This window comes from Colius striatus, chromosome 16 (genome assembly GCF_028858725.1).
Source record: "Colius striatus isolate bColStr4 chromosome 16, bColStr4.1.hap1, whole genome shotgun sequence".
Lineage (NCBI taxonomy): Eukaryota > Metazoa > Chordata > Aves > Coliiformes > Coliidae > Colius > Colius striatus.
The window spans coordinates 3,290,280-3,305,593 of record NC_084774.1 but is presented as its reverse complement, the minus strand read 5'-3'; the positions used below and the strand labels follow the sequence as shown (position 1 = coordinate 3,305,593).

General features: G+C 43.6%; 1 protein-coding gene across 1 annotated transcript in view; it reads left to right on the top strand.

Annotated features, from left to right (window-relative positions):
- PTPRT (protein tyrosine phosphatase receptor type T) overlaps positions 1–15,314 on the top strand; it is a 475,736-nt gene that overhangs the window by 382,196 nt on the left and 78,226 nt on the right. The window contains exons 13-14 of the mRNA XM_062008833.1: positions 6,669–6,705; positions 11,301–11,357. Coding sequence (XP_061864817.1) covers positions 6,669–6,705; positions 11,301–11,357 — 94 coding nt within the window. The remainder of the gene's footprint in view (positions 1–6,668; positions 6,706–11,300; positions 11,358–15,314) is intronic.

Here is a 15,314-nt window from a genome sequence, read left to right as displayed (position 1 = left end):
CTGTGAAACCTGAATTTTTGAGCAGCTCAGAAACCAGAGCTTCCTAAAAATCCTTCCTGGAGTTGCATTTTACCTCCTTGAGTTAAAATGAAATCTGTAACAGCAGAGTTGCAATCAATATCCCTTGGCCATTTTGCCTGTAAATGGACGATGAGGCAGGAGCCTCTGTAACACGGGGGAGGTGGTGGGGGAATGCTGCCAGCTGCTCTGCAGAATGGTGGTCCAACAGGTGAATGATGTTTTCAGGCCAGAACTGTGAAAAGTAGCACCACAGGAATCAATGAGAATATTATTTTGGGGGGGAATGATAGCCTCTACAGAGATTCTTATTGATTTTTTTCTCCTCTCTAATGACTTGTACTACATGCGCAGTTGGGCAGCTCATTGTTATCAGGAGACTTCAGGCTGGGTTTCTAGATGCTGACAGATCTACTCACAATACACAACATTCTTCTTTTGGGACATTTGGGAGGTATAGATAGAACTGCCAGCATAGAGGTGGCATTCATCCCTGTGGAGATGACCCACAAAAAAGCCCCCAGTGAGGTACTTCAGCATGAGCTGTGTTCTGAAATTGAAGGGGCACCAAGGCCACCTACATTGCTTCTGTGAACAATTAAACAACTTTGAGGAGCTCTGTTGAGTAGGATTTGGGGTGTACAGTTTTGATCATTTATATTTGCTAGTTCTTAATCTCATGTTGGAGCCACTGAGGCAGAAATAAAACGGCTGTGGAAGCACTTCACACTCTCTGTAAGCCCCTGTTTCCACATCTGATTGGCCATCTTGGGCCAGACTGTGTAGACCCAAGTGTTTTCTGGAGAGTAAATAAAATCCTCCTCCAGTCTACCTCATATCTGAGAGGTTTAGATATGGGTATTCAATATGAGTATTCAATGATTAACTATATATGAGAGAAATAGCTTTCTGTTGCAAATAACAAAAGCCCTAACCACTTTGTTTTAAACCTCCCTTCTCCACTCTACATGGATACTAAAAATAGCTGATAATTGGATAGGCAATGCTAGGTTTTGCTTAGTCCCTCAGAGAATTAGCAGTTCCCTTAAGCTGGCAGTAGAAATTACAGAAGAGTCCATTGACTTTGTGCAGACTTATGCACATGATTAACAGCAAACATTGGCTGCACTGAGATAAAAAAGAAACACAGGATCTTGAGCTCCCCCAAACGTGGGCAAAATTTGTTGGGGACCAGTAAAACAGTTCCTTAAGATGGTCAGTGGCCAGAAGCATGGTTTCTATCCTGTGTGAAGCAGGTTGCCAACAAGTATTCTTAGAGTATCGCTCTGGGACATGGGGTACTAAAGTTGAAACTGAGGCCAAGTGGGAGATTGGTAATTACTTGTGTTATCTGTGCACTAGCAAATTGCCTGTCCCTGATCTGAGCTGCCTGTGCCTGTTGCAGGGCAACCCTGAATAGTACATCTGGGGCCAGCAGGTCTGCCTGGTGCTGGCAGGTCATTCTTCAGACAAGGCAAGCACTGTTTCAACATACAAAGTCATAATAGTAGTAAAGGAAGGAAAAAAATGTGGGTGTGAAAATAGATGATGGAAGAAAAAGCCGTACTTCTCTTGTTGTTGTTCGCAGCCTGTACACAGCAAGCTGTTGTATTAAAAGAAAGGGAGAAAAAGTATTTGCCCTTTTAGGTGGTGAAGACACAGCTGTCACATAAACATATGTCCTGCTGCCCTCATTATCCCTTTTCTGCAAAAAATTGTTCCCATCCAAACACTGAAGAGACAGAGGCAGAACTTGTTTTGTTATCATCCAGAGTACTTCAGTGAAACGTGTGTGGGGGAACTTCAGTAATTAGCAGACAGCATCAACTCCCTTGCTCTGAAAAAGAAGGAAACAAACTATATTGAGAGTTTTTTAAAAAATAATCTGACAAATCTGCTAAAACAGGCTCCTGGTGTGTAGTTTCTAGTCTGTGTGCATGAGCTGTGTTATCCAGCTCCTCACCAAAAGCTTCTGTTCTCTTCAGAGGGTCTGCAGCTCATTCTGACTGCAGAGCTGTCGTGGTTTAGGCCCATCATGGAGCAAAAGACCACAATTAGCCTCAAGTAGGGAAGACCTGAGGATTCCCAAAGGGCAGGGAGAGCTTAATTGCTGCTTATGGTCCAGAACAAAACAGAGCAGGCTACTGGGCTTGGGGAAGAAAACAGACAATAATTTAACTCAGTACCAACTAAAACATAACCATAAAACCCCAAACATAACCAAAATAAAGCAACACAGAGTGGTACAACGATGAAGAGTCCGACCAGCCCTTTAACCACCTTCTCCCCACCCCTCCCCTCTGCCCAGGCTCAGAGCCCTGATCCCTGTGTCTTTATCTCCCGCCCCACTGAACAGCTCAGGGGGGCAGGGAATGGGGGTTTCAGTCAGTCTGTTCCCGATGGCTTCTGCCATTTGTCTCTCCTCAGGGCAGGCGGCTCTGCACCAGCCCTCCCCGCTCCTCCGCAGGGTCCCTCACACACACACAGCCCTGCACGGGCAGTTCCAATGTCTGTTCATCCCACAGGCTGCAGCTCCTCTCTGCCTCTCTGTGGGGCTGCTCTGGGCCCGCAGGCTCCAGCACGGCCTGTGCCATGGCCCCTCCTCACACAGTCTCTGCCCGGCCGGACGCCCTCACACGGAGCTGCTGGTGGCTCTCAGCCCTGCCATGGCCCTGCAGGGCTTGCAGGGGCACAGCTGCCTTCTCACCACGGCTTGCAGAGGGATCTCTGGCCTGGTGCTCCTCCTTCCTTCCTCCTTCTCTGACTGTGGGGTCCATGTGGTCGCCTCCATCTTGTCCCACTCTTACACCTCCTGACAGAACTTCAAATTCCTGTCCCTAAATAGTGCTGACAGAGGTGCCAGATTGGCCCAGCCGGGCCAGAGGTGGGTCTGAACCCAAGAGCCGAGGAACAGTCCAAAAACTCTTTACCGAGTCTTCACTGCAACTCCCTCCCCTTGTTACCAAACAAAAGCTACTCCTTGCTAAACCATGACAAGAGCCTTAAACAGTCTGCCAGCACCCCAAACAGTCCGTGTCTATGGGACAGGGGCTTTGATATCTAGCCAGAGTTCAGCCTTGTGTTAGGGTACACCATAATCATGGTTCATTCATATGGAAGGAAGTACCAGAAAGCAAACTTAGTGAATATGTTCTAGTAAACACGTAGATGGGCTTGATACACAGTAAGCTTCCTGGATACAAAGCATGTTGGAAGATGAAGGTTGGATCAAGAGCCATAGGATGTATTCATGCAGTGTTTTCCTGTTCCAGGATCTTGGTTAAAATATGCCTACATTGTTCTGTGACTGTTTGGATATAAAAAGTCTACCTTAACCTGGCAGTGGTACAGAGCAGAGCCTGAGGAGCAGTGCTGCTGGGATAAGTTATTCCCATGACTTCAGCCATAACGTGAAACAGATCTGCTGAGCATGCAGGATCTCGGTCATCGTTAAGGTTGCTGTAGACCTGTAAGGCCTTGTAAAACTTCTGTGATATCATAAAATGGGTATCAAAGTGTTTGACAGAATGTTCAGGAACAGCACAGAGGCTCAAATTTGGGGAAATTATTTTCTATTTTCTTTAACTTTTTTAAGTGATCCTTTTATTTCATTATTTTTCTCATAACTGCTCTAAGCCATCTGGATGGAGCCCTGAGAACTACCTACATTGTTTATCCCCCCTTTACTGCTGGTTAAGGAGAAGCAGCTTACTTGATTATGTACAGCAAAGAACTGAATCAAAAGTATTTTTCAGAAAACAAATGTGATTGTGGGAAAATGGCTTTACTGTGTTTTTGGAGGGGGAAAGAAAAAGTGTATTTATTTATTCTGTTTCTCAATAGAGAAGTTTGTTCAAACTCAATTCTCTGCATCAATCAAAGAAATTGAATTCAAAGATATCTCATTTTTCTCTCATAAAAAGAGATGAGTAGTGGGTTGATCAATGAGGTGATCAGTGGAAGTCAATGGAGTAATGGAATACTCAGCCCTAATCAGGACTGTAGACTAAGTTCAGGTCTTTAAACTGGAGCATTCCTAGTAGCTGGACACTTGGTGTCCGTGCAGGTTTTTTTATGTGTTCCTTCTCAGAAGGTACAATTTGAATGAAGTTCTGAAGTCCAGATGTCCTGTTCCTCTTGTGATTGATTGTCCTTGCTTTTGGTAGTGCCAGGTCATGGTCTTCTAATAACTGTGATTGTCTGTGCTAAATGCAGCAATTAGTAGATGCAGATGCAAACAGAACACACTGCATCCTGTCTTCTCCTATCACTCTGTGGGAGGGTAATGTGCAGGAATGTGCATATGCTCAAATGAGATCAGTTACAGCAGCATTAACAAGATTTCATTTTATGTTTTCTCACCTCTTCTCAGCGTTGACTAATTTCTCCAGCTTTTTGTTACGCTTTGAAGCTAGGAGAAAGCAACAAATGCACAAGAAAATGTTCCTCAACAAGATGTGAACAAGTGTCCACTTACACTGCAAAAATGCTGTCTTGATATTTTTCTAGTTTCTTTTCTTTTTCATGGATGATCTTTCAGGTCACTTGGTTGTAGATTGTAAACTCCACCAGAATCTGTCTGTCTTACAGTTCCCAGCATTATGTGTCCTCTGAAAATAAGGCTGTGTTTTTCTTGCTTCATACATCATCACTAGCAGTAAAGATTTGGGATTTCCAGGATAACTGGTCATTCAAGCTGGTAATACACAAAGCAGAGATGAATGGGGAGCTCTGTTGTACAGCCACATTGGCTTTGCAGTGAGGACAGCTGGACGGGTTGTGTAAGGGAGTGAGATTTTCAGGGAGAAAGGGGTCTGTGAACCAGAGAGATGCCCCTGGTTTAACTGAGATAAACAATCCTTCAGTCCCAATCTGGGGACTATGTGGCTGGGACAGGATGTCCTCAATAGATGTGATTTGTCCTTGGTGATTTGGGAATTCCTTAAGAGACTTTGAAGGCGAGAAAAAGGAGTCATCTCTCCTTCTGCATGTCTCATCATTTCTAGACTTACAGGGTAAGTGGGAGCTGCTGGAGGGCTACCAAGATGCTGAGGGGATGGAACATCTCTGTGAGGAGGAAAGGCTGCAGGACCTGGGACTGTTTAGTCTGGAGAAGAGAAGGCTGAGAAGGGGCCCTTATCAATGCTAATTAATACCTAAAGGGCAGGTGTCAAAACGATGAGGCCTGTCTTTTTTTTGTGGTATCCAGTGCCAGGACAAGGGGTAATGGGCACAAGCTGGAACACAGTAAGTTCCACTGGCACAGGAGAAACTCCTTTGGTCCTGAGGTGAAAGAGCCCTGGCCCAGGCTGCCCAGGGAGGGTGTGGAGGCTCCTTCTCAGGAGGTTTCCAAATTCATCTGGACATGTTCCTGTGCCCCCTGAGCGAGGGGAACCTGCTTTAGCAGGGGTTGGGCTGAGTGAGCTGGGACAGGGCTGCTTGTATCCAGATAATGTGGCTGGAGATACATACACACCTTGAGGCACGCACAGAGGGGGATCAGAGGGAATCAGTCCTGTATGTCACAGTGTGGATCCTGCAATTTTCCTCTTCCTATGTAATAGGGTTGTGTGTTTCTGCTCAGGCCAAGGAAGGTCTGTTGCAGATGGAATAGGTTTCCTCCAAGAGCAAATTCAGACTTTCACACTGTTCATTTTAAAGCTTGAAAGGGGTGCTCAGCAGTGCATTTGCTAGGCTGTTGTTTCCAGAGCACAGACAGCATCCATATTAATGTAGCATTGTTACAGACAGTAATTTATGCAGTATTCATTACACCTGAGACAAGTACAAGAGTGTGTAAAGGCATAAAGTGCTGTGAAAACCCTGCCTAACAAAGTCAGCTTTTTAACCAAAGCAACACAATAAGATTTGGATGGCAATTGTGCATCAGAGAGAAGCAAAGCCATGCCAGCCAGAGCTATAGAACGAGGAGCTGGGGATACCAGAAAGGATGTTTGCAATGAGGTGGCCTGAGAAGGCTGCGAGTTTGAGCTGGTAGTTAAGCCAAATACAACATCACCGTTCCCATCCCAAGTCCTGTTTCCTCAGGTCTGCAGGCCCTGAGGTGGCTTAAACAAAAGCATTGGGTTTGATCCCAGCTCTGCAGTGACAAACTGCAGCAGGGTGGGTTGTGTTTGAATAGCCCATTTGGCAGAGCTGGCCGTTGCTGCTTTGCTTCTCATACACAGCAGAGAGCTGAAAGATTCAAATGACTGCTTCAGTGTCTGTTTGCCATGTGTTTAAATAAATACTCAATTTGCAAAATTTGCAGTAATGGTGCATGAAAATGAGACGTAGAGTTGCATGTACTCATGACCAAGGCTTGTCTGGCTGTTTCAGATCGGCTTGTTTCACTGGTAAATTCTATTAGTTAATCAGGCAGTTACATGGGACCCATTGCTCACACATCCAGTGTGGGAAAACACATCACTCAACTCCTCAACAGCCAGAGAAGCAGCTGTTGGCAGCTCCATTGGTAGGGAGTGTTTTGTGTAACCAAAACTGTTGGTGTAATTTTCAGAGATGGGAATGTAAGAAAAAATGCTTGGTCGGTTTAGTATCCTTTTTTAAGGCAAGTATGTTTATTGTAGATGGGCAAATTGCACACCTTGATGTTTTTTTCTATATTTTGTTTGTTTTTTCTTTTTCAGGAAACAAAAATCAACTGTGTCCGGCTGGCAACAAAAGGTACGTGGGTCTCTCTTTCCTGCCAAGCACAATGACAGTCTTGTGAAAGCTGCAGTGGTGACACAACTTGATTACAGCCACTAGTCAAAGAACAAGCCTCTTCCTTTTCTTTCTTTATTTTCCCTGTTTAAGGAAGATTACAAACAGAACAATTTCCAGAACCACTCCACTCTGTGTGGTCTCTGTTAATTTTCTTAAGACAGGGTATCTGTCTCTGAGGTTCCTCCTTCCCCTTATTCTGCTGATAGATCTCCTGTCCTGAGGACTGTTGTTGCTATTGGTAGAACATCACTGGAAAAGCAACATTATTTTCCTATTACATTTGTCATCTCTGCAACTGCATAAAGCAGATAAGTAAGAGGAGATCTGGCATTAGCCTAACCTTCAACACAGCAGGACACAGTTCTTACATCACACCATTTTCATGGTATAGTTCAACAAACCAGTAGAATACATTCCTTACTGTCATTGCAGGTAGTTCACAATAGGCCAAGCTGATGGGTCAAAGCAACCAGACTGAGCAAACGTGAGACAAGAGTTGTCAAGGTACAATGCTCTGATCACCAACTTCTTCACGAGCTGCAGCTTTTGAAACAGCTGATGACAATGTCTGGATTCCCAGATGGAGCTTAGAGCTGCTCTTAGTGACTCTTTTAAGGACTTCAAAATCACCCCTCAGCTACTTTGCCAGGAAAGGTGTCAAAACCCAGATTACTTGTCACACAGAGGAGTAGCTGTAAAAAGGCTTCCTCAGCATGTGGTGTGGTCTCCAAATGAGCTGTAAGGAAATTACAGGGTGATTGCCATGGCCCAGCTCTCTGTTTACAACTTAGAGTTGCCATCTTATGCTCTTGCTGCTTTGCTGTAATGTGAAGTAACTTCATTAGTGCCTGTGGAGTCTTCCAGGAGTTAAACAAAATTAGTAGGAATCTATGACTTTTGTTTGTTTTTGAGGCACCATCCCATTTTTTTCCATCCCTTTTACTCCTTTCTGTCATGAGGCAGTAACAGGAGTTAATTAATTCTGGGTACTTATCACTTCAGCATCTGCACTTGCAGAAAAGCTGGGAGGGCTCAAAGACGCCCCAGCTAACAGTTGTTGGGTAGAAGAAGAGGACTTTTACCATCTTCATGTGGAGACATCCCTCAGTCTGTCACAGAAAGCTGAGTGGTGGGATGGCAGAGGCTGCATGAAGTTCCCACCTGTGCAGCTGTGTTCACTGTTGAGACCTTACACACAAACTGGTGGGCTGTAAGCAGTTGTGTCACCACTGAAAGCCAAGGAGGATGAGCCAGCTCTCCCCCTTCTTTTCATCTGTGGCTCTGGTGCTCCCCATATCCTCTTGTTGCTTTTCTTTTCAAAAGTTCCTCATAAAATCTGTTAATTAATTCATTTTGTTGGGTTACAAACATTCTCTGTGTGTCAGTCTCCCCTCCCTCCCCCTCAGTGTTTCCAGCTGGTAGTGATGTGACCATTTTGAATACTTTGGCTTTCTGGTGGTAGAAAGAGCAGAACTCACTGAGACGAGTCTGGATGAAATGAGTCCTCCAAGGTTTTCCCAGAGCATGACTAGAGGTCTCTTGATGAGATCAGAGAAACTGAATTAGTTCATTTTGAAAACCTGTAGTTTCTTCTGTTTCATTCATTCATTTTTTTGGAGCTGGTGGAGGAATGTGGTTCAGCTGGCAGGAATGATATTCACTCTCTGACTAGTCAAGGAAAAAGAAGAACCAACGTAGCTTGCAAAGTCCCGTTCTTGCACGATCTTTTGATTTGCACTGTTGGATTTGGCTGCTTCAGAAAAGTGACACATAAGTATTTGACCTTGAGTTGACCTCTGCAAACTGATTTAATTTTCATTAACCTGTTAGGTTACCAGGAAGAGTCAAGAAGCTCCCCTCTCTCTGTTGTTTCTGAATGTCATCTCTTCACAAACAGTGTCTCAGTAATATTAATTTGATGAGAGGTATAAAAGAGATGAGTAGAGCCTGAAGATGCCCAGGGCCTCTGGTGATCTTTATTCCTTAGGATTTTTCTTGATTGACATGGATAGAAAAGGACAAGAAATGATGGTAGTTTTACTGTCTTTTCTCACTGTCTCAGTGAACATCACTTTTGATTTCTAGGCAGATCTCTTATTTCTATATAGTGGAGTGTGGAAATCTCTCTGGAAATTCTCTCCCCTTTTTTCCTCTTGTCCTCTCTGTGAATTGCAATGTTGTATTTCCCAGGATCTGACCATTAGTAAGGACACTGGAATATGCACAGCTGTGGCTATTTGTAAGGAGTTTTACCTTTTCAAAGGTACAGTGTTTCACACAGCTCACAAGACAGGTAGCATCACAAGAGAATTTGAAGTCTTGATAATGTCACATAATTGTTCCATTGCTGGCACCTGTGAAGTGTGAGCAGCTGAGCAACAGCTGAACAGTGTGGTTCTGTGATTTGAAGGTTTCCCATAGTTTCAGATTTCCATATGTCATGAGGCTGAATTCCCACCATACATTAACTCCATATGAAAAGGACGCAGACACTCCACATCTGAGCCCCTGAAGACAGGTGTCATATCTGCCCTCTCTCTGCTGTGTGGCAATGGACAGAGACACTCATAAAACTCTCATTACATTGGGATCTGATCAAGGGCTGATAGCTGGGGTGTTCTAGATGACCTCCTGTGTCTGCAGTCTTCTGTCTACTCATTATATTGATTAATTTTAATGGCATTGCCCTGCATTTGCCTTTATTTGCATCGTTGTCTTTCAAAGGATTGACCAAGTGAGCCTGTAGTCTGCCTTGAACGAAATCACCAGAGCTGCTAAGCAAACATACCACTGTGGTGTCTTTGGTAAGAGTTAGGAAAAAACTCCACATTTTGGAGTCAGGACTGGCCTGAACATTGACAGCTTTAAGTTCTGCTTTCAGTTGGTACCAGAGAAAAGGCATGTTTTGTTTTGATGTGAGAAAATAAATACATACTCCTGGTGCCAGACTAAATGTTCATTTTGGGATCTAGACCTACTTTTTTTAACATTCCTGGACATTTGACACTGCAGTAGCACCATTAACACTAATGAAATGAGTTCTGATTTACACCCATGGCAGGAAGATTAGGATCAGGATGTGTTTAAGCAAAGCAAGTTTTCTCTTGAAGTACTGGATTAACAAGGGCACTAAACATGGACGTGGGAGTAATTAGGCAATAAAATGTGTTAGGCAGGGTGTTACTGAGGGATTATAACACTTCTTGGGTGTTGCTGCAAGGCACCTGCTCAGAAGCTGAGTGGCTTTAATTACTCGAGAGACCCATGAGGCTGTTCCACTGTCATTGCTTCAGCAGGCTGAGAGGCAGTTTGCTTTGTATGTCCCATTGCCTCCAAACCGAGCAAATGGAAGCAGACAACTCTTTAAAAAAAGTGTTTTAGTCCTTTAAAGAGAGTTTTGGAGATTTCCCAGTTTTCTCTCCTCCCCTTTTAGCAAGAAACAGACTGTTCAGATGGACTCCTTTGTAGTTCAGCTCTGCGCAGGAGCTGCTCCCCATCTCCTGGGAGATCAGGCTGTTGTGTGGTTTTCTCTGTGCTGCTCATTTTTAGGTGATCTTGATTCTTGTGGTGGTAGGAAAGATCTCTCCAAGCGTTGTGTGTTGGCTTATTAAATGTCAGGGCAATGGGGTGGGAGTGCGTGTCAGCATTTCAGAGCACTAGGTCGTGACAGCAATAGTGCATCCTCCAAGGCAGAGCTAGTAGATCACCACCCAGACAAGACCATCTATTGAGCTTGTTTCCTTCCATCCATTGTCTCAGGATAAGACTTGGATGATGCCCGTGGCAGCAGTTCTCGGTCAGCCTTTGCTGTGCTGACATGTTGACAATCCATCAGAAAGCTTTCTGCGTTGGTCCAGTCTGTGTAGCCATTTCACATTTTGCCAGCATGTTCCCAATCCACAAACATTATTAACCTTTGGTATCAATGCATGTTTTCATTTTCAGATTCATTGGTCTCATATTTCTTACCACTTCCAGCCATAAACATCCCCTGTCACATGGGCTACTCCTCTGTTTTCAATTACTGGAGTAATGGTGTCTGTCACAGCATTAGTCTCTTGGATGCATATCATTAGCATAAAACACTCTTTCCAAATAAGTTTCCAATTAAACCTCAATTTTACCAGCTCTCTGCCATACAATTTCCCTTCAGCCAGTTTGTTTATTAGTGTTGCCATTTGGTTTGCCTTGATAGCATTTGGTTTAATGTCCCATTCTTTCTGAATTAACTGACGTGTTCTCCCTGTCTTAAGCAACATATTTATATTGACACTTTATTAGAGAAAATTGCAACCTCTTACCAAGAGAGAGCGATTACCTCTTGTATTCTTAAAGTGCATTAAATTAATTTCACAGTGTAATTGAAGCCAAGGCAGAGGGCTCGTTAATGGTTCCTTATCTCCTGATGCTCATTTCTTCTTTCTTTAAAATGTGAGTTCTTGCAAATGAAAGAATGGAACTTTAATAATCATTCTGAGGTGCATTTTTCTTTCTTTTCTTTGTTTTGTTTTTTCTTGTGCATGCTGCCTGGGAACCATTATGCTTGTTCTTAGCAGTAATAGGTAGGCAACAGGTGACCACGCGAAACCCACCCAGCCTCTTGAGCACAGGTGATTATCAGCTCAGGACAAGAAAAACTGGTCAAGCTTCCAGAAGTCTGAGCAGCTTCCTGACTTCTTGTTTCATACTTGGATTGCATGGGAAAATTAACAATTATTCTAACTACATTTATAAAGGGGACACTCCTTAGTTTGCACTCTGTGTGCGCTGATGTGAGTATGCTCCTGTGCACAGGGTCATCTGGAGGTCCAAACAACACTTAAACTTTCCTAGGAGCACTTGAGCATGACTGAAGAGCCCAATGGATCCCTTGCTGTCCCTCTGCAGAGGCAGACTATCTCCCTGAGCGTGCATGGAGATAACCCTGCACTTCTGAATTAAAGTAGCTATGGTATTTTCTGGGAGTGTTTGTTGCTCTGAGATAGCTGAGTCCTGCTGGTGAAGAAATGGGAAAATGCAAACCAGGTTCTGGCAGCCCTCTGTATAGAAGCTTCTACTGGAATCAGACATGTTGTAGAATTGAGGTTCAATAGCACTATGTAAAGTCATCCACAGATCACTAGTGGGGAGGTTCAGAACTTCTCAGGAGCTATGCAGTTTCAGAATGAACTTGGAGGTCTGTGTGTCATAAACTCATCTCTTTTTGTCTACCACTGGGGTCAGTACCATCATTTCACTCCAGAAAACTCGACTATAGAGAGGAAATCAAATGTGGAAATAAGTTTCTTCTACTTTAGCCTGATGTGCATCTTATTGGGATGTGACAGTTATGTGTGATTAAGAGAAGAGAAAGGGAAGAGGAGAATCAATTTCTAACGTTAAGATGGAATATGTTTTTGTAGGAATGTTCATCTCCCTATGCTGTGTGGTTGTATCCTCTCTAGTTATGATCCTTCACCCAAGAATTCCTTTAACTGCACATCAGAGCAGCTGTAATGATACAAGGGCAAAAAGGCATTGGGATTACTGTGAAGTTCAAATGCCTTTAAGACCGAGAGAAATCATCCTGCTTTTCCTTGTAGTGCATCAGCACTTAAAAAGTGAATTTCCTGGGAGCTGAGTGCTTAACAATCTCGAGACCTCAGGAACGAACTTGGGTCTTGACCAGTGAAATCAGTGAAACTGAAAAAAAACCCCAAACAGTGGAAAATGAGAAGGAAAAGAATTCCTGCTGTTCACAGAGTTTTACTGCATATGAAAACTGTTTGTTTAATAGGTCTTACTCCCTCAAGCTCATTTAAGAGGGATCTTTTGTTTTCTGAAATATGTTCTGGTTTTGGAGACGGCTAATGTGTTTCTTAAACAGATCTAATCCCACTTCAAATCTGTATGTTGTTGCATTTTGTTTTCTGATACACTGGAATGTTATTCCTCTGACAGGTTTATTCTGTTTCATGCTATTTATTTCTGAGGGTTTTATCACAGTTTTTAAGTTGAATGCGTGAAAGTGTGTTTGGGTTTTTTTTTTCCTTTCCCCCTGAACAAATCTCTGCCTTCTAAAAGTTATTTTTAGCACAGGTTTGTGTATCACCCTAAGTAATTGTTAATAACAGACACCCTTAATTTGCTCTTGCTGAAGAACATTTGCTGCTGAGGAGACAATTCAAGCTTCCTTGCATGAGGAAGCCCACTTAACCCAGACACCACCTTCACCAAATTTGGTGTCTAGACTTCCTTAGAGGGTTTTAGAATGTTGACTTCAGGAGCTTCCTTAATCCAGGGAGCTAATGAACCAACTTTGAATTAGTGAAGAAGATGGTACAAAACTGGATGAGGCCTCTAGTGAAGGTTTGATAACCTCAGTCCAGTTCCCAAAGCACATTGGCTAATTTAGAGCTCAGACCTTGATCTTGGGCTACTCAATTAAAATGAGCAGTGGGAGGTGAGAGGCTGGAAGAGGCACAATGTTTAAGGTAAAATTTGGAATAGGTTAGCAACAGTAAGCTGCAGTAGTCTGATTTTCATCATGTCTGTAATTCAAAGCATCCACTGCTGGGTTACACTGGGTCCCTTCAGAAGTCTTTAGAAGCAGCAGAATAAAACTGATTATCACTGCATGAGCCAAGTCCTCCTGGAATCAAAGCAGGAATTGGGTTTGCCTGGAGTGCTATGGTTACTGTTGTCCCTTTACACCACCTGCCTGCTGTGAAAGGTTGCTGTTGGGCATGTGTTGTGGCTGTTGTGCAATCACCTTTGTTTGCAGATGAAGCCAGACAAAGGAGGAGGGGAAAAAAAATGCCCCAAAAGACAGTAGCTGGCCATTAAAGCCATAAGTGAAGGACAAATTAGAAAGGATTTGGTTTTGTTTATTTAGTTTTAATGCAAAGAGCAATATGTGATGACTCACTTGTGAAATTCAAAGCTGGTTTCTTTTCCTCACTCTTCTCCTTGAAGGTTTTCAGGAGGAACTGCCCAAATGTCCTTGAAGCCTTCTGCACAGGGGCTGAGAGGTGGCCCAGGGGAGGGGAGAAGCAGGAGATGGAGAAGCAGGAGGAGGGCTGCTACATTTTAAGAGGACAGCAGTGGGTCATATTCCTAACCTTCATACACTTAGGCCCATTTATGTGGGGAGTCAGTATTTCTTCTCCATTCCCTGATACCTGGAGATGCTTTCTAAGGTGTGTCACTGGCTAGGTACCCTGGATCACTTAAAAAGCGTTTTATAAACAGACTATCACTGTCAGTGTCCTTAACTAGCACTTCTCAAGGCATAACAAACCCAAGGCTGTTACAAATACATTATGTCTCTGTTTCCTTAAATAGATTTTCCAAGGAGGCAGTGTTCAGAGGCAGGGTTGTTGTTATTAATGCATTAGCTGCTCCGTTTCTTCTGGGAACTGAATGTTTAAAAAACTGTGTGGAGGCATTAGGATAGGTAACAATGGCACGAGAGAGGCAGGTGTGAGAGAGAGACTGCTTTGTAATACCACTGTAGAGGAGAAGAAAAATCTTCATTCAAGACACGCCTGAAAGTGCTGCTTCAACTTGGCTAAAGTTTGGCAGTGTTTTATGCAGCACACGTAGAGCGTGTACATCCAGACTCCCTGATGCACTGGCCATATGACTCACTTTCTACTGTAAAATGGTGAGTATCCTCCTTTGCATGCTGCTCAGGCAGCTCCAGGGTGAAGTCCTCTTGGGCACAGGTTTGGTTAGGCACTGAGAGTCCCTTTGCCCATCCAGGCTTGGAAGGTAGATGTATTTCAGTATTCCTTTCGTACCCACTGCTGGACTTTGCTCATTGGCTTTGCAACTCCTGCAGCTGCTGTGGCTCTGGGTTTTTGAATGATAACTGTGAGGAGAGCAGAGTAAGTGCTTGGAGAGGACTGGCTAGGGCAAAGGTTAATTAGTATTTGCTTGTAGGGTGCACTGAGTCTGCTTTATGTCCATAGTGTTGTCTTGCACTGTGCAGTTTTTACCTGTATCAGTCAAAAAATTGAGCTACCTCTGTCTGCTTAGGACCATACAAAAATGAAGTCACACCTGTACATTTGAACTCGTGATAATGGGAATGTTGCCTTCCCTCCACCTCCCACCCCTTTTTATAATTTCAAGCCAGTTTCTAAATAGCTCTGGAAAAGTGGCCAGTTAAAATGGAAACCCACTCTCACTCTCTGAACCAGCACATCGCTTGTAGGCATCACAACAGCTGCTCCTTAGCTGAGCTCTCCTTTCCAGCAAATGTGACAACCTTTCCCATTCTCAGCAGCCATAGACCTGCCTTTAGCACAAGTTAAGTGCTTCTATTCTTGAAGAGAGAAGAAAAAACAGGAGAAAAGCCTTTATGGTGGATTTGCCTGGAATCTCCAGAATCAATTATTCTCTTCCTGCTATTTTTAATTTCTCACTCAGTTTAGTAATGCTGATCTTGATTCCTCACTGTGTGTTTACCCTCATCCAACTACAAATTCACCCTGTATGCCTGATAATCCCTCATATAAATTCTAGTCTGTCTTTCACTCCAGGACTGCTTTGTTTTGCTGCTCTCTGCTTAGAATATGTTTGAA